We start from the raw sequence: 18,967 nt of genomic DNA on the forward strand, positions 1-18,967 counted from the left end.
TGTAAGATAGCAAAACTAAACAGAGTGCAGACAGACTACTGAAGCCTTCTCTCCACATGAACTTCAACCTCTCTGTGAAGGTCAGGTGTAATGCAGTATGCTGCTTTGTTGCTTCTGTACTCTGTGCTCTTTCATTCCAGTAAAACTCCTCAGAAAACATTAGAAACCAGTATTTGACCAATAAACAAAACAATTGACAAAACTTTGAACTATGAAATATGTTAAACTTTGGTGAGCTTCAGCGGGGTAATGCCATATAGGAGCTCCCTCACAAATACCCAGGGGTTAAATTGGGCTGGGGCTGTCCGGGGCTAAGCCCTGGCACATAAGACGATGCTCTGACGTCATCACCCTCACACATTTGTCATATGTTTACAAAAAAGGATATATATGTTAAGACTTTTCTCGTTCTTAATATAGACTATATTTAGGGTCTATATGTGTTGACTTTACTTTAAAATAGCAGATCTCTGTGACCGTATATAGTTTGGCTTAGACCCCGGCCCCACACGGTAAAACGCATGCGCAAGCGCAAAAAAGGCTTCCTTTCACACGCATTCGATTCATTAACGTGTCCGTTCACACTAGACCGCTGCAAATGCTGGAAACGATGTAGTACATATGTCATGCCTGTAAGTGGCGCTGCTGCCGCCCGAAATACACCAAAAGCAGCGAAGAAGAACCCGGAGCATGGTTGCAATGGTTGCCGTTCTGTTTATTCTCCTCGGTGGACGGCGTGTTCTCCTGCTGTATCTCTCAGGTAGTCCACCAGCAGATGAAAAACACCCACCTCTCCGCCTTTTCCAAGGAACGAGGGGACCGTGCGGCAGTTTCCGTAAAAAAAATGTTCCGCCGGTCAACATGTCCGTTAAAGTTTAAATCTTCCGTACAAAGTGCCGGTCAGAGGTCTTCTTTGTTATTTATTGAGCTTTAAAACAAATTGATAACGACTCTGTTCTCTGTATAATAATATAAGAATATTTAATAAACGGTGACTGCCTCTCTTTTCCTCCCCCTCTTCTGACAGCCCAGCAGCAGCAGGAGACGTGGGGAGAGGGAGGCGGGCTCTTTCATCGTTATCAGAAAATTATCATATAGGGCACACACGGAGCCGTTGGACCCCCAGAGCGTTGCGTATGCCGGTCTTCCCACCTTGGGACCCGTTACCGTAGTCGTTTATTCCCCCCACACACACACACACAGAGCGGAGCAAGGCAACGAAACTTAAAATAATAAGCAGCATTTTACGGCGCGCTATGCATGGGGCCGCCTTGTGGGGTTTCCCGACATGTCGTTTCAGTAAATTAAAGGGTGTTTCATGTTGTCGTTGCTGTTGGACTTCTTAATACCTTGGAAAATGCCATTTAATACTTTTTAATACTTTTTAAAAGCCTTAATTTTCGCTAAATTGATTTATCAACTTTTAATACTTTTTAAGACCCCGCGGACACCCTGCATTAATAAACGAAACAATTGAACTAAATTACTAGTCAAAATACCAATACCACAGGCCCATTTATTTTTTTTAAACCAATATTTTTAGTGGCCCGAGCGGGCAAGTGGAAAGTACGTTAAACTGGCCCGGGGTGTCTAAATAGTGCTTCCGGGCCAGAGGGCCATTTATAATGTCGAGCCCTGACAGCTGTTGAGTATTTTAACATAAAATAGTTTGATTGTGTTGAATTGAAGCCCAAAAAGGCAGCGGGTCCACCAGACCCACGAACACTGGCTGAGTAACAAAAATATGAACACCATACAAGGGTTAAATGTTTCTTCAAATTAGTACAAAAATGGGAGTGTAACAACATACATTCAGCATTTTACAGTTTCAAAATGTCAAACTTTCAATTGTAATAAAGAAACATGCTGATATAGAGGCTATATGGAGGCTTTAACTGCTTATTTTCTAAATCTCAGACATCAGTGTAGGATGTAAAGGTTGTTGTTTTGAACTCTTACCCATTTGTTAGATTTTTACCTGTTGGAAAGTGGCCTCCTCCAATCCCAGCCGCCGAAACTCTGCAATGATGGCTCTGAGGAAGAGCTGCTCCTGCACCGACACACACCTAAAGGCACACAATAGTCCCTTTATCTCATCGCTCCTCTAGAATTCACAACAAGTTATAAATGTGACTGAAGGGAGAATCTCACTTGATGGCGGTGATGTAAGCAGAGGAAAACATCTCATTCAGCGCATCCATCACATGACTCATTCCCACCAATCCTGTGGAAGAAGTGTCTGCAGCAGAGTGTCCGCAAATCTCTGTCGCCCTGCGGCAAATGTCCAAACATCGGCGAGCATCGCCCGACAGAGCAGCCACCTGCAAGGGGAGAGGAGAATTTTAGTGAACGGACCTGTGAATGAGTTCAGGTGAGGTGAAACGGTGAGAAAGATTGTGTACCTTCCTGGACACAAGCTGTAGTGCGTCCTCCTCAAAGGCCTTCACCTTGTTCAGCCGGGACGTGATGATCTGCTGAAGCTGTTTAAAGCTGTACGGCTGGAAAGATAGCCTTGTTAAACCCTATAAACATTTAGACAAGCAAAGAGTCATGTCACCTGTCATTTTTTATTTTGATATTCATCTCCACTTTTCAGTACAAAAATCACTGGATCATGCAGCTTTTATCTAAAACCCCGCCTCCCAGTACCATGTGTCGCCACATGAAGGGAGGTGGGAAAATAACTCTGGATTCAGCCATTAGTGCATTCTACATATTAAAAAGGACCTACTCATTTAAAGCAGTGGCGAGCCATCAGGGCCCTCTAGGCCCACTCTGAGGTCCTAAGATATTCTAAAAAAAAAAATTTTAAAAGCATTTTTCTTTTTCAAAATACCAAACAGATCATGCATTTTAGCCATTCCTCATTTCGCCCAATTTAACACTGTCTTTGAATGGGCTGATTCTGTGAGAACAGCACCATCTAGAGGCCTGGCATATGTACTACAGCTTCTCCAGCGCTTTCGAACGGCAATGTCCGTGGCTGTCTCCTCCCGATTGGTGGAGTTGGCCCAATAGCGGTAGCGCCACTTCTGTGACGTCATAGAAGTGTTCAAATCTGGATCAGTCTGTATCAGATCCGTTGCAGCCCCTTTTTAAGAGATTTGGGTATGGAGGAAAATAGAGAGGGTTGTGTTTTCTGACACTTGGTGAGTTCCCTGGAACACCGGGGACACATATTCATGTATAAAAGACGTACAAAAGTGCATTTTGCATGATTGGTCACTTTTAAAGAAAAAACATTTTAAAAATGGTTATATTTTTCATTAGCTTTACCAAAATAACTATGTAATTGTATTTAAAATAACATTTCCAAAGACATAAATTCTTCGAATCTGCCTATTCAGTTTCTGTTGGAATGAGGAGGGTTAAATGAAAGAAGCTCCTTTGGCCGTCTCTGCGAGTTACTGTGAAGATAGGAGGTGATTGTGAATTTATAGCTGGACCACCAGAGGGCCCAGCTATAGTAACTCAACGAGAGAGTAATGGAAAATGACAGTACAATTGACCAATCATATCTTCCCTCTAAATGGGTGGGCTTTATTATCGAGGACTTTATGACAAGTTCCGTCCCTCTGTCAAGTTTATGCATGTATTATAATAACAATGGGTCAAGCTAGGGGGAAGTAGCTAATTAGCATATGTTTGTTCATGATGGCTCACGTCAGTGATAGTGATGACATCGTTGCAAAATTATTAACAGTCATTATCAAGATTGAGTTAGTGATAAATTGGAGTAGCAAAGGATCAGCTGCATGACCCCACCATCAAGTACTTCATCCAAAAGGACAGGAGGATAGACTTTGTGTTTAAGTGATTTGATCATCAAAGGTAGGCCTAAATTATTTTCAATATTAATGCGTTTTGCACCCCGGGCCGTTGTTTTGATATTCATCGCCGACGGAGGCTATGGGGCTTAACAGGTTAACACAGTATATATACATACACACACTGCTATTTTCAGTTATTAGGTGACCACATTCTGCTGATACCAGGGTCAGAGCACAAGTCAAGGTTTATCAGGTGGGCGTTTTTTTTTTTGCTCCTTCTAAAGGATCAGTAAGCATTAACAGATAACCACGGTTAAACTGCTCGATTAAGAAAAATATGGCAAGGCCAGGTAATAGCAAGCTCTTTTTCATCACAGACCAGGGGAGTTGTTGTTTTTGTGCATACATTCATTCCTCTTCTCATACTAGACCCTCCAGAAAAACGCGATTCTGCGATCGCAGAATTTACCGCATAATCAGCAAAATGGCGGAGATTTTTAAAAGGCCGCATATTTAGCAAAGGGGCGCATAATCCCCGCATTTTTCCACACAAAGTTGAGGGGGAAAAAAGTTAACTCGCCTTGACGTGAAATAGTGACGATGATGATGACGCAACTTCATCAGCTCGCGCATCACAGAAGGTAAACAACACCATAGAGTGAACGTGTGGAACTCACACGAGAGAGAAAACACCAAGATGAAAAAATCTGATCCATCTTATTTACCAACGAACATTTCTGCTAAAGACCGGGCAAAGCAGTACCCCGATGTCTTTCACGAAAGTGGGGGGAAACTATTCTGCACCCCGTGCAACTGTGAGTTGGAGCATAACGGCCCGCCCACACTACAGCTTCAAAAAAAGCTTGACCAACAACCAATCACATGAATCTCCCGCCCCTGACACACAAGCAGTGGTTTGATTGGCTAGAGCTAGTACTGGCATATGATTTGATTGGCTGACGCTTCCACCGAAAGCTTCCGAATCCTGAAACGCCAGGAAAGCTCCGCTACCCACAATTCAGTTCGGCGAAAAGCGAGGCAACGTTACGTCAACCCATTCAAAGTGAATGGGCAGACGCGTTGGAAACCGTTTTTGAAGCTGTCGAAGCTGTAGTGTGGACGGGCCGTAAGTCTTAAGAGAAAATCCACGGTGACGACCCACTTTGATTCATTCAAACATTCGAAAATGCTTTCTGCTGCTGCGGACAAGAAAGCCAAACAACTCACGTTCACCGAGGCATCAACCTCCAAAACTCTTTCGAGGGCTACAAGAAACAAAGTGAGTAGCCTACAAGATTGAAGCTGGTCAGATAATGAACGAAATGAAACAGAATGAGGCGGAGAAGTGTGTGTGTGTGTGTGTGTGTGTGTGTGTGTGTGTGTGTGTGTGTGTGTGTGTGTGTGTGTGTGTGTGTGTGTGTGATTAAAATAGCCCAATTGCTTTTACAATAAATAAACATTGAATGTGTTTAATTGAATAGGAAAGGGGTTTAACGTTAGTGGCAGGTTGTGTGTGAGAGAGAATAAATAAGACAGCCCAATATTTTAAAAAAAATCTATTATTTTTCGCAACTTTCCGCATATTTCACAACTTCACGCAATTTCACCGCATAAAATCACATAAAAACCCTGCATGTTTAATCGCATAATCAAGGATTTTAGCCCGCATAATCAAGGATTTTTGCCCGGGTTTTTCTGGAGGGTCCATCATACCTAAAACTATCTTAGATCCTGCAGGCAGATTCGTTATTATACAAGGTTCACTCCTGAACCAAAACTTGATTCTGGTTAATCTATATGGGCCCAATAATGAAGACCCACATTTCTATAATAATGTTTTCCTTTCGATCTCTTCTCTGCACGGTGACATAATAATAGGGGGTGATTTTAACTGCGCCCTAAATCCAAAACTTGACCTATCTTCGGGCTTGGATGCCTTTTATTCAAGGAGCAGAAAGATTATAAAACAATTTACGCTTGAATTCAATTGAAAAGATATTAGGAAACCCTACAAAGAGAAAATATTCATGTCACTCTGCTAGCCACAATGCCTACAGTCGTATATATTATTTCCATTACAATTGTGTTGGAGAAAATACAAGTTGTCTCCTTTTTATGGGTTGATTTAGTGCACTGTCTGATACTATGTGTGACTCTGAACATGGCCGTATCCACCATTGAGGTCACCGAGGTCCGGACCTTGGTAATTTTTTTCGAGCTGTGTATGTATATAACTAAACTTGTGAAATAATTGCACTAAACTGGGTTCTTTGTAGTACTTCCATTTACTGACGATGGGTGCGCTGCATAACTACTTAGCCTTGATTAAAGCAAACAGAAGAAGACGACCTGTATTAAGTATCAACAAACCACCGCAGCCCGGACTTGAACCGGAGCAGCGATTAGGTATCTAGAGATCCGAGTCCAGCGGGCTGCTCGCGTTTCTGTTCATCAGGACATCATATAACCAGCAGATCCTGTGTGAACGCTCTGTGTTAGTCAGTGGACTCCCGACAACATGCACACTAACTTATATTGCAGTTACAGGCTATACTTTGGTTTAAATTGCGTGAATAAACTAGAGAGCTAAAGTTAATTACATTCATCCAATGTCAGAAGGATTAACTTTTAACAAACGTTGTAACGCTTTTCTTTCATTTCAATTAGAGTAAAACATTGGAGGTATAACATTGTATTGTTTTCTTTTTACACAGACTTAGATATAATGAAAACACTACGTCAGTCGAAGCTCAGCTTTGGTAAGGAAGAGACAGGACAGGCAGAGAGAAAGAAAGAGAGAGAGAGAGAGAAAGTGACGGAAATCAGGGAGGAACTGCAGGTAGAGTCACACAAAAGAATATAGGCTTAATAACCCCATCCATCTATCTATCCATCTATAACAATAGTCTTCATTTACAATATAGACAATAGGCATAATCAGATGCGGCCGGCCCATAGGGGCACCGCGCCACCTCTTCCCACATTACAAATTTAATTTTTTTTAATTAATCCTTTTTTTTTTTTTATACATATATATATTTTTAAAAATTAAAGATTTTTAAATTAAAAATGTTTCATGAACAAGGTAAATATTATATAATTGGTATCAGTAAAATGTATAATCTACAATAAAATCTCATTTAAAATGGTGTTACGATGTCTAAAGTTACTGATAAGTCACATGTTTCCGGCCTGGCCTTGCCCGTGTGTCATTATCCCCTCGTCTGGGCGCTAAGAGAGGAGCCCTCAACCAGTGAAGCAGCAGCCACTAGCAGCTGACTGTTGCTATCTGTAAGCTATGGCTCCGAAACATAATTTCAGCCAATCAGCGTTGTGGGTTCAGGGTTATGGCTAGAAAGGATCCGTCTTATTTGCGAGTCACGTGGCTGAATGTTTACGTTTGACAGGCAGCCTTTCAGTTACGATCGTTAACATCAGTGGGCCACAGCAAATGATGGTGAGAAGCTAAACTATCTATTAATTATGTCAATTAAAGGGAGTGTGATTGTAACTGTGTGTGTGACTAGCTGGATGCAAAGAGGTAAACACTGTCTTTTGTTTCCCATGAAACGGCCACACACACACACACACACACACACACACACACACACACACACACACACACACACACACACACACACACACACACACACACACACACACACACACACACACACACACACACACACACACACACACACACACACACACACACACACACACACACACACACACACACACACACACACACACACACACACACACACTCCATCAAACTAGATGTTTTGACTCAATGGTCTGTTTTCTAAAATATTTCTGTGTTTCTGAACCACATCTGTGTCTGCATATAATGTTCGTATTTAGTCTCCTCGGGGTTCCCGCGGGGTCTTAAAAAGTCTTAAATTTGATAATCTGAATGTAAGGCCTTAAAAAGGTCTTAAAAATGACCAAAAAAATAAGAAAGGTCTTAAATATGATTTAGAAGGTCTTAAAAATGATCGGATTTGAAAAGGTACTTCTGTGTTGCGATAGTGTCTAAATGTGTTTTGGGGGAAATGTCCGGGCTGCAAAGTAACCAGTACGGTAATAGCCTTTCAGTTCCCCCCAACAATTTGTATTGAATTAAATCAACATGGAACCAGTAATCACTAACTTTGTTTCCCCCGGCCCCTTATTGGAGAACACCCAGCTAGTAACCTAGCAACCAAGCTTCAGCTTGCGGCAGTCAGAAACTCATGCATCATCGAATCTACTTACAAATTAATATGGGAAAGTGTCAGTTCAACCGTATTTGGTTGGAAAACATCTAATTTAGTGCTTGGTTGAAACCAGTGGAGGGGAACGTGTTTGAAGGCCCCGCACCATTTGCAAAAGAAATAAGCGTTAATGTAGCGTTAGCTAGTTCAGCAGCTCCCACAACAACAACGGGGGACCTTCGGGCGACGTTTGGGTCTACGTCAACCCTAAAAGCAGAGGTGCTGTAGACGCTAAATATCGTAGCTAAACACCAATCATACAACAGCAACGATGAAATAGTGTAGCCAATTTAATTTAAGGGGTAATTTCTCAAAATGTTCCCCGTGTGGTTTATTCACCATTACAATAGCCCCACCTAAAATAATTTCCACACAGGTCAAACGTTTTCTGTAAGTCTTCACAAGGTTTTCACACACTGTTGCTGGTATTTTGGCCCATTCCTCCATGCAGATCTCTTCTTCCGGGGTTCCCAAACTTTTCAGCCCGCGACCCCCAAAATAACAGTGCCAGAGACTGGCGACTCCCTGTCGACGGGGGGGGACACGGGCGGGCCCCATGGGGCCGGGCCCGCCCATCCAGGATTTGGGCCCGCAGTTTTAATCAGGGCTGAATACAACATTTTAATTGTTTTATTATTATGTTTATGGTTGTTATTTGTAGGGCTCTGTCCTAATATTTATTTTTGTTTTAAACTATGTTGAAAGATTAGTTTAATATCATTTTTTAAATTTTGCTATGAAATTTTGAATGAAAGGCTGCGCGCGAGACTGGTTTTTCGCTGGGTTGAGTCGTGTGGATTTGTGAGTGAGATGCGGCACAGCAGCCTGTCAGTTTACTCTTGCTATGTTAGTTTGGCTATTATCATTTATATTTACCTGCAACAATGGATATCAGGAAGTGGTTCATGAAAGCAATATGGCAAATCAGCGCCAGATGCAGGCACATTATAAGAAATCTGTTACGTTACCAACGTAACTGGTTTGCCAGGGACAAGGGAGGCTGGCAATTAATTATATTTTGAAGAGAAATTGACTCAAGCCGGCTCTCTCACAAACTCCGGCTCTGTGCGCAAGCAGACCGCTGCACACGCTATCTGCATCGCTCAACCTCACTCCACCCTGTGTGCGCACCTCAAGTTTGCCTGCATGCTTGCCCAAGTTGGCACAGCGTTACAAATGTGCCACAAAACCAACCAATGGATGCAGCCTATAATAAGACCGTCAACAGCCTTATTGCAACCTAAAACCCCTCTGTTTCCGTAAAAACAATTCACGATCGCCTCCCCCCCCCCCCGTTAACAAATCTCGAGCGTCTAACAGCCCCTCCCCCCCGTTGACAATTCAGATTTCCCGGGAAATGTAAGTTTCGGGGTGGGCCCGCCCTGGTAAATCAAATGCCCGCCCAGAGACGTATGTCTGCCGCCGGGTTGTTTGTACCATTTTCAGGTGATTTGTAATCCGTTCTAGAAAAACTATGTGTTTTTTAGGATTTCAAGAAACATATAGAACAAACAATGGATGTATTTTATGAACATTTATCCATGCTGAAAGTAGATTTAGATGTGTTAGGAGTGAGATAGAGATTATTATCTAATATATGCATCTGATGAAGCATTGAATGAAGACTGTTGATGATCAGAGGCTGTTGTTGAGGCTGCATAAACGTTTTTTATTTTTGTTTTGGAGACAGACCATGCAGGCCTCAGAGAGTTAAACTTGGGCCTGCGACCATAGTTTTATTGTATTTTGTTTTGAAAATCCACAGCGGAGGTTTGTGTCGTACTAAATGCGGTGTATTTTGCATATCTCTCAGTAGCCAACAATCTGTGAGTCTGTTGGCTCGGACATAAACTCGTGTTTAAAATAATACTACATAATAAATGTAGTCTACATTTCATAATAAGAGGTGTAAAACCTGAGAGGATTTTAAATCGCATTTGAACTAAATCAGGGGTCGGGCATCTCACTCTGCATTACCCTAATATCATAAAATGTGTGCTCTGGAAAATCACAGAACGGACGATCGTCCTTATTATTATCCCTTTTAAACCAATTATTTAAATGTGTTAAATTCGGCATCATGTAAGTTGCGCTGACAGGTCCACACACCGCTTCCCCTCAGCGAGGCTCCCCCGCCCTCCTGCCGATAGTTCACGAGCGTCAAGCTCCTCAACTGCACCCCCCCCCCCCCCTTGATAATTCTCGATCGTTGGCACGCTGATCAATTTTATTTTTTTAAATGGCACTTCATATCAAAAAGGTTGCCGACCCCTGAACTAAATGCTTATACAATCTGTATTTGTATTGTTGATTTAATGTGTGAACGAGGCGATATAGAGAAGGTTAAGCTGTCATTATTAGGCTATCATTTGTTATACTGTTGGAATGGGTAAGCAGGCCTATTGTTTTTGGATATTTGTGGAGTTAGGTGGTCCATGAGTGTTTTTTATTGGTTAAGTGGTCCTTGGTATGAAAACGTTTGAGAAACACTGCGCTAGTGGATTGTCAAAGGGGAAGCCTCGTTGCGGGGAAATTATACAGATGGCTAGTCCGCCCCTGAAAATGCCTATTCAGACGTTATTATTAATAATAATAAAAATAAAAAAATTATTAAAAAAATTAATCAATTTTTTTTTAATTTTCCATTTTTATTTTGTAATCATCTCACGACCCCCCGCTTTGGGAACCCCTGCCCTAGAGCAGTGATGTTTTGGGGCTGTCGCTGGGGTAACACGGACTTTCAACTCCCTCCAAAGATTTTCTATGGGGTTGAGATCTGGAGACTGGCTAGGCCACTCCAGGACCTTGAAATGCTTCTTACAAAGCCACTCCTTCGTTGCACGGGCGGTGTGTTTGGGATCATTGTCATGCTGAAAGACCCAGCCACGTTTCATCTTCAATGCCCTTGCTGATGGAAGGAGGTTGTCACTCAAAATCTCACGATACATGGCCCCATTCATTCTTTCCTTTACACGGATCAGTCGTCCTGGTCCCTTTGCAGAAAAACAGCCCCAAAGCATGATGTTTCCACCCCCATGTTTCACAGTAGGTATGGTGTTCTTTGGATGCAACTCAGCATTATTTTTCCTCCAAACACGTCTAGTTGAGTTTTTACCAAAAAGTTATATTTTGGTTTTATCTGGCCATATGACATTCTCCCAATCCTCTTCTGGATCATCTAAATGCTCTCTAGCAAACTTCAGACAGGCCTGGACATGTACTGGCTTAAGCAGGGGGACACGTCTGGCACTGCAGGATTTGAGTCCCTGGCGGCGTAGTGTGTTACTGATGGTAGCCTTTGTTATTTTGGTTCCAGCTCTCTGCAGGTCATTGACTAGGTCCCCCCGTGTGGTTCTGGGATTTTTGCTCACCGTTCTTGTGATCATTTTGACCCCACGGGGTGAGATCTTGCGTGGAGCCCCAGATCGAGGGAGATTATCAGTGGTCTTGTATGTCTTCCATTTTCTAATAATTGCTCCCACAGTTGATTTCTTCACACGGGTGTTATTTTCCCCATAAGGAACCAGTCGCTGCAAATTATCCCGCTTATTACACGGCCATATTCTCAACAAAGTAACGACATGACTCCCAATATTAATCGAAATGCTTTTATGGATTTAGAAAATGTTTTTATTGATTTAAAAAATAGTTGTATGTATTGATTTAAAAAATAATTGTATGTATTGATTTAAATTGACATACATCCGCTAAGAAAAATAGTCCATTGTTACAGTTTTTTAAACAGTCTGAATGAAACGGCAGCTCTCAGCTGTGTATTTACACAACTAATGGCCCATCAACCACAGCTCTCTTCCCCCCTCCCCCCTTGATCTTTCTTCTCCAGCAGCTAAATTAACTGTAGGTTACTCTGAGTGACAAGCTTACAGTAAGACACAACACTGTCATTGCAAGTGACCCTCAGTTAGTTGACTTTTATGTTCAACTGCTAAATTCGTTACTGATAAAAAAGGGCTTCTACTGTACCTAATTACCTTAACAATAGAACCGCCAGAGGTTTTTGTATAGGCCTACCTAAATCCGTCAAATCCCGCTATTAGAATGCAATTCTTAACAACATAGGGTGCTACATAACACACTTTCAGGAAAAGTCACGGACTGGGAGACTTTAATATTTTATTGAAAAAAAGTTACATTGCACACACACAACACACATCACACAAATTGACCCGATTGGCGGTTCTAGTGTTAAATAAACTCACTAATTAATGAAACCAGTTCAATACGCATTATTCTTATTCATATCATTCTTTATGAGCGCAGAAATAGTCTTAAAATCAGATCTGTTTTTTAAATGAAATCTGACGGCAGGCAGTTAGCTCTGATCACCTATGATAAATGCACCGCACCTAATCACTGGCCATTCAGCCACAGACACTGTTCGAAATGGGGGGGAGCTAGGGGGAGCTTGGCTCCCCCAAAGAGGAAGGGAGCTCCCTTGATGGCTGACTGAGATAAATAGGGGGAGCCCAAAACAATCGTGCATATTTGTGTCACACAGATTAGAAATGTTGAGTTTCTGTAAATAACAGTTCTTGAAATAAATAATAGTTATTGTTCCTTACAGTTTCTGAATATTTGTTTTATATTTGTGAATATGTCTGGGTGTTGCCATCTGTACGTGGCGGCGCTGCATTCTTACTTACGTTGCTATGGTTATGGCGGTTATGGCGGTTATGGCGGTTATGGCGGTTATGGCGGTGATGCCGGCGCGGTATTTGAAATGTTCATATTGATATTTTTTTAACTCTGGCTGTGTAATAAAAAAAATATGGCAAAACGAAAACAGCCAAGCGTCACAGCTTTTGGATTCACAAGCAAAGAAGCGAAGGAGTCTAAAAATGACAACGTGAACAGAAAACAACTTTTAGTTGGCCGGCTGTAAGCGGCGTTAGGGTCGAGCTTGACAGCTCCACACCGAGGGAGAGGCCTGCCGATGCGGAGCCTGAAGAGGCTTCAACAACGGCCACATCCGCCGGCATAGTGACACCGTCTGTATTAGTAGAAGAGTGTTTTTATAGCAATTGATCGCATCCGCGCTGCTGCGCCAGTCAACAGAGCGTGGGTGTGACATATTTAGTAGCAGGATGTGCTCTGAAAAATAGGGCTCCCCGAAAGCAAATGGGTAATTCGAAAACTGACAGATCTCCTTCTATACAAATCAAACTGTAGACTGTGTGAAAGCACATATTGTTTTAAATAATGGTCGGAATGTGACCTGTGAGCCTTCTGAATTACCGTGGGACAGCACATTCTAAACTAAAATGTTCAATCAATAAAGTAACATCTTATCTTATCTTAATAATATCTTCATATTAATAATAATAATAAATCATACAGTATGTGTCCGAAAGGGAGCAGGAGGAAGCAAACACAAAAATATACTGCATATTAAAGCAAACGATTGTAAAGGTTAAAGTATGAGCATAACAAATAAAGAAGTGTAATGTAAACATTTACATTATAATTATGATTATTTAATATATAAAGACTATATATTATTGAATTACAAGATTAGATATATATATATTTGATCTAAAATATTGATGTGTTCAAATGCTCTTCAAAACACAACTGAAAGTCCATGAAACTTGTCTTTCTGTATTTGTGAATGAAGCGCCATCTCCTGGTTAAAACCTGAAATTGAAAATCTGGCAACGCCCTCGTGGAAAATAGTGGGAGGGCTTAACATTCCTCTATACTGGTCTTTGGCAGGCCGTAGGCAGGAAGCTGTAAGCTGGAGTCCGAAATTCAGTGCTACATCTGTAGAAGGGCTAGGCTCTGCATATCTTTGTTGTATCTCCCCTATGAGACAGGAGGTCTGGCACAACCAAATCTTCAATGGTATTATTGGGCAGCCCAACTCTTTGTTGCCTCCTGCTGGTTCTCACTAGAAACACCAGTTTCCTGGGTAAGCATTAAAAAATATTAGGGATGCACCGAATATTCGGCCGCCGAAAATTATCGGCCGAAAATGGTTAATCGCCGAATGTTAGAGAACAGGGTTACATTGGTAAGCTAACGTGTTGTTGTGATGACGTAATCAAAACGCGGCGACAAGCACGGTGCGCGACCATGCTCGCGGCTGGCTCACAGCCAACATGTCTGCCGCTTGGAGATATTTAAAAATATCAGAGAAAGAGGCGCGGATTGCGATTTGTAAAACGTGTTCAGCTGACATTTCTCGAGGGGGTGTAACTGCAAAGACTTTCACCACTTCGGGATTACTCCACCACTTGAAATCAAAACACCCGGACAAATATGCGGAGTAAGATCAAATCACAAGCACTGACAGCGAGAGACTGTTCAGCGCTGCCTCTCATGTGCTTGATGAGAAGAGGAACAGACTTATGTCTGATAAAGCAGAGAAGCTACTGTTCATTAAACATAACCTCCCACTTTTCCTTAATAAGTAGACAAGGCTGGCTTATCATAAGCTTATCTAGTTCTACATGTCTACTCTATACCCACTTTCCTGAACAATTTTCATTGTGAGTTATAATTCACCATCTCAGGTTATCATTAGGGGGAAATGACAGCAGCACAGTGTTCAATATATTGTACTTTCGGTATCTAAATGATACAATGTTGTTTACATTGCTCATGAGGACAGACCACCTTATTTGCAGATTCTTGAAATTGTAATTTAATTTGTAATTGATTGTGGATTTTGCATCCAGTTTTTACTTTATGTATCTTTATACAATGTTTACTACTTTGCTTATGAGGACAGACAGCCTTTTTTACAGATTCTTGAAATTCAATTGTAATTTCATTTGTAAATAGTTACATTCATGTGGATTTATCCAGTTTGCACATTTGTAAGCATGCACTCATAGGTGCATTTGTTGTTGTTGAAGGCCTGGCTGTTACAGTCTTTATTTACACTATTTTGTTGGAGGCCTACTGGCCTAGATGTTTATGCAGTTTTAAAGCACCTTGGCTTTGTTCGGAATGCACTTTGTTGTAGTTATCCTACAGAGAAAATAAAATGCACTTGACTTGGAATTAATGTACTGTATGCATTCAAAAGTGCCGAATAAATGTTTTATGGACCCATAATAGTGATTATTATTTAAGTTAAGTTTTGCCATAATCATTTATTTTTCCATAATCAGGCAGCTGAACAACATTGGTAAAAAATGTAAACATTATATATATATATATTTCTATTAATCATTTTCGGCCTTTCGGCATTCGGTTTTCGGCCAACTGTTTCCTATTTTCGGTATCGGTTTCGGCCAAGAATTTCCCATTCGGTGCACCCCTAAAAAAAATAACACATCTCCTCTACCACTGAGCCTATATTTGTACTCGGCTAAACTCAAAGAACTTAAGGAATGTAAGCAGAATCCCTTCTTCAAAAATACAATACAGGTTCGGTATGAGGTTCATAAATACAGAGATGAAACTAATACTATCCCAATTTTCGCCAATCTAAGGCAACAGTAACTTTACACCTGGTAAGAAAGACATGGACTTTAAATTCTGGGCCGATAAAGGCTTATGTAAGATTGGAGATTTATTCGATACACTATTCTTATGTCTTTCCAAGATTTACAACGGAAATATGACAGACTAAACACCTATTCAAGTTCCTGCAGATCATAAGCTTCATATCCAAGACCCAAAAATCCTTATCCACTCCTTCTCTCACAGGGTTCCTGCAGGTTTCGCGAACTCAAATTTAAGACTTTTTAAGACCTTTTTAAGACCACTTTGAATAGAATTCAAGACCTATTTCACGGCAAGAAACTATGAAGGAAAATTGCTATAAAAGAAGAAATACTTCCCATAATTACTTACAAAGTAAATTAATTCATGTTCAACATGAGAACAATGACTGACATAACAGCATAACAGCACAGAACTGTGCCAAAAAGTGTGTGTGTCTGTGTGCAAGTTAGGGCTTTGCAATTAATCATATTTTAAAATCGCAATTACGATTTTGGCCTGCCACAATTACAAAAACAATATAATTGAAAAAAACTATTATTTAGCTTTGCTAGGTTGTGACAGTGCACTACAACACATTTGATCTAATTCATTTTAGTCTCATTTATTTTTATTTATCGTATTTATTTATGTTTAGTAGCTTGTGGAAGTGCGCTCCAAAACATTTGTTGATCTTGTTTATTGGTATTTATTATTTGGATAGTATTTATTTAAATATGTAAGTTATTTAATTTATTTTTGTATTGGTTTTTCAGTTCAATTATACATTCAGGGTAATCAACAGTTAAAAAGATACTGTTCAAATTATTTAATAATCGTAATATCAATTATTGACCAAATATAATCGTGATTATGATTTTTGCCATAATCGAGCAGCCCTAGTGTGTGTGTGTGTGTGTGTGTGTGTGTGTGTGTGTGTGTGTGTGTGTGTGTGTGTGTGTGTGTGTGTGTGTGTGTGTGTGTGTGTGTGTGTGTGTGGGGAGAGAAAGAGTAACAATAGCTATATTCAGAGCTCTGCTGCCTTGGCTACAATCTTTCATTGTTGCCGTTGTATGATTGGTGTTTAACTACTGTATTTAGCATCACCTCCGCTTTTCGGGCTGACGACGTAGACCGAAACGTCGCCGGAGGTCCTCCGGTGTTGTTGCGGGAGCTGCTGCACTAGCTAACGCTGCACTAGCTAACGCTACATTAGCAAAACGAACACCAATTTATTTTGCAAATGGTGCGGCGGGCTTCAAACATGTTCCCCTCCACTGGTTTCAACCAAGCACTAAATTCGATGTTTTCCAACCAAATACGGTTGAACTTACACTTCCCCATATTTATTTGTAAGTAGATTCGAAGAGACATGAGTTTCTGACTGCCGCTAGCTGAAGCTTGGTTGCTAGGTTACTAGCTGGGTGTTCTCCGATAAGGGGCCGGGGGAAACAAAGTTAGTGATTACTGGCTCCATGTTGATTTATTTCAATACAAATGGTTGGGTGGAACTGAAAGGCTATTACCGTAGTGGTTACTTTGCAGCCCAGACATTTCCCCAAAAACACATTTTAGACGCGATCGCAAAACAGAAGTACCTTTCAAATCCCATCATTTTAAAAACCTTCTAAATCATATTTAAGACCTTCTTATTTTTTTGGTCATATTTAAGACCTTTTTAAGGCCTTAAATTCAGATTATCAAATTTAAGACTTTTTAAGACCCCGCGGGAACCCTGTCTCACCTCTATGGAAGAAATTATAGTAAACCATCACTCCAAGAGAGGCCTCATTTCTCATTTCTATGGAGTTATATTGGATGGTTCTCAAGGTTCCTCAGAAAATAGAAGACTGGTGTGGAGTGAGAACCTAAATAGTGTCATTTTGGTTGAAGAATAGTGGAATGGCAGAAGGCATGTCTGGAGGCTCAAACACAATCCATAAACACCCATTTTAAATTAATCCAATTTAAGTGGTTAATGAGAACTTACATATACGGTATGACACCAACTTTACTGAATAAATTGATCCCAATATCCCAGATTCACGTGTTAAATTTGGAAATAAAAAAAAGGTACTTTTCTTATGAGTCTGCCTGTACAGTATATTCAGGCTTTCTGGAAGGAAGTTCTTAACATCCTTTCCTCTTTTACAGGTCTGAACTTGTCATTATGCCCTAAATGATGCATTCTCTGTATTTTTCCTGTAAACTGCAAACTAAGCAAGTCTGATTAAAAAAAAATGACAGTCTGCTAATTATTTAAAGAAAAGCACCCCATAGTCAAGTCCTGGAGATATGTTACTAAACAGAGTTTGCAGGTCTGGCTTGGTGGACTCTCAAATTCCCTTGCTCTTTGCCTTTGTGCTTAAGGGTAAATATTTTAATCTTCTTGGAGTTCCATGAATGCACTTGTGTGGCTTTCAAGTAAATCCTTTGAGCAATAACCTGTGTTTTGATTCACTATTAAATTGTTTTTCTCACGTAATTTCAACTTAACATATTGTGGAACATTCTTATTTTGTTTTTTGGATTCAATTCTATTACCCCTTTTCCAGAATATCAGTTCAGTTCTGTGCGGTTCAGTTTACCACCTCCTGGAGCGCAAGTTGTGCAACATCATGAAATCACTGTTTACATCGCTGTCTTCTCTGTAATGCTGCTCACAACAACAACAACGCAGAACAGAGCAGTAAATCACTGTCTGACTGACACAAGCAACGTCCCCTGATGCATATTTCCAAATAAGTAAATGTTTTAAAACATTTCAATTGACACTGTTTAACAACAGAAAAGCAGCTTATGCCGCTGAAACAGTATGCTGCTCTTCAAACAAGCAATCGATAGCGAGCAGATAGCCATAACAAGTGGAAAAATAATGTATACAAAAACGCAGTCTATTCACTTTGTGTTCCCTGCTCTACTGCTTAAATCATATTCGCCAATAACTGTTATTGCTCGGGTTAATCTGGCCCCAGCGTCCGACGTAACCCTTTTACGTATGCGGCTCTCGGTTCCGGCCCAGCAGGTTGTCTGTTCCAAATGCGAACCAGTTTTTGGCCTCGCTGCAGTGGACCCGCAAAAAACTGATTCGCTGTTGGGCACCGGAACAACTTTGTCAGAAAAGATCATACTGAATAAATATTTACTGTGAATGTATGCAAACATGTAGGTATATAGCTGTCTAACAGAAGACACACACACACACACACACACACACACACACAGTTTAAAAGTCTCAAATGCTACAACTACTGTCACAAACTGGATGAATGTGAAGTATTTCCTTAAAGGAGGATGAAAGCGTAATTAAGGAGCACTATTGGAGTGACTTTGTTGGTTATTGGACTCAGGATTAATTAATTTGGATGCCCGCTGTATGAAGAAATTAAAGGACGGCGCAAGTGAAAACAATTCACAAAGGGATTCAACTGTTTAAAACACATGCTCAAAGTAAGCAGGATTTTGGCGATGTGTTTATGTGGATTAAAA

The 18,967-nt window shown here is 40.8% G+C and overlaps 1 protein-coding gene across 3 annotated transcripts in view; it reads right to left on the bottom strand.

Moving 5' to 3' along the window:
- orc1 (origin recognition complex, subunit 1) overlaps window positions 1–18,967 on the bottom strand; it is a 78,025-nt gene that overhangs the window by 11,861 nt on the left and 47,197 nt on the right. For 2 of the 3 annotated variants that reach the window (XM_079672226.1, XM_079672225.1), the window contains exons 13-15: window positions 2,403–2,522; window positions 2,152–2,321; window positions 1,979–2,066 (exon numbers count right to left, since the gene is read on the bottom strand). In XM_079672226.1, the coding sequence (XP_079528352.1) occupies window positions 1,979–2,066; window positions 2,152–2,321; window positions 2,403–2,522 (378 nt within the window). The remainder of the gene's footprint in view (window positions 1–1,978; window positions 2,067–2,151; window positions 2,322–2,402; window positions 2,523–18,967) is intronic. The other variant, XM_079672227.1, reaches the window with a different exon arrangement.

Source organism: Notothenia rossii, assembly GCF_949606895.1.
Source record: "Notothenia rossii genome assembly, chromosome: 1".
Lineage (NCBI taxonomy): Eukaryota > Metazoa > Chordata > Actinopteri > Perciformes > Nototheniidae > Notothenia > Notothenia rossii.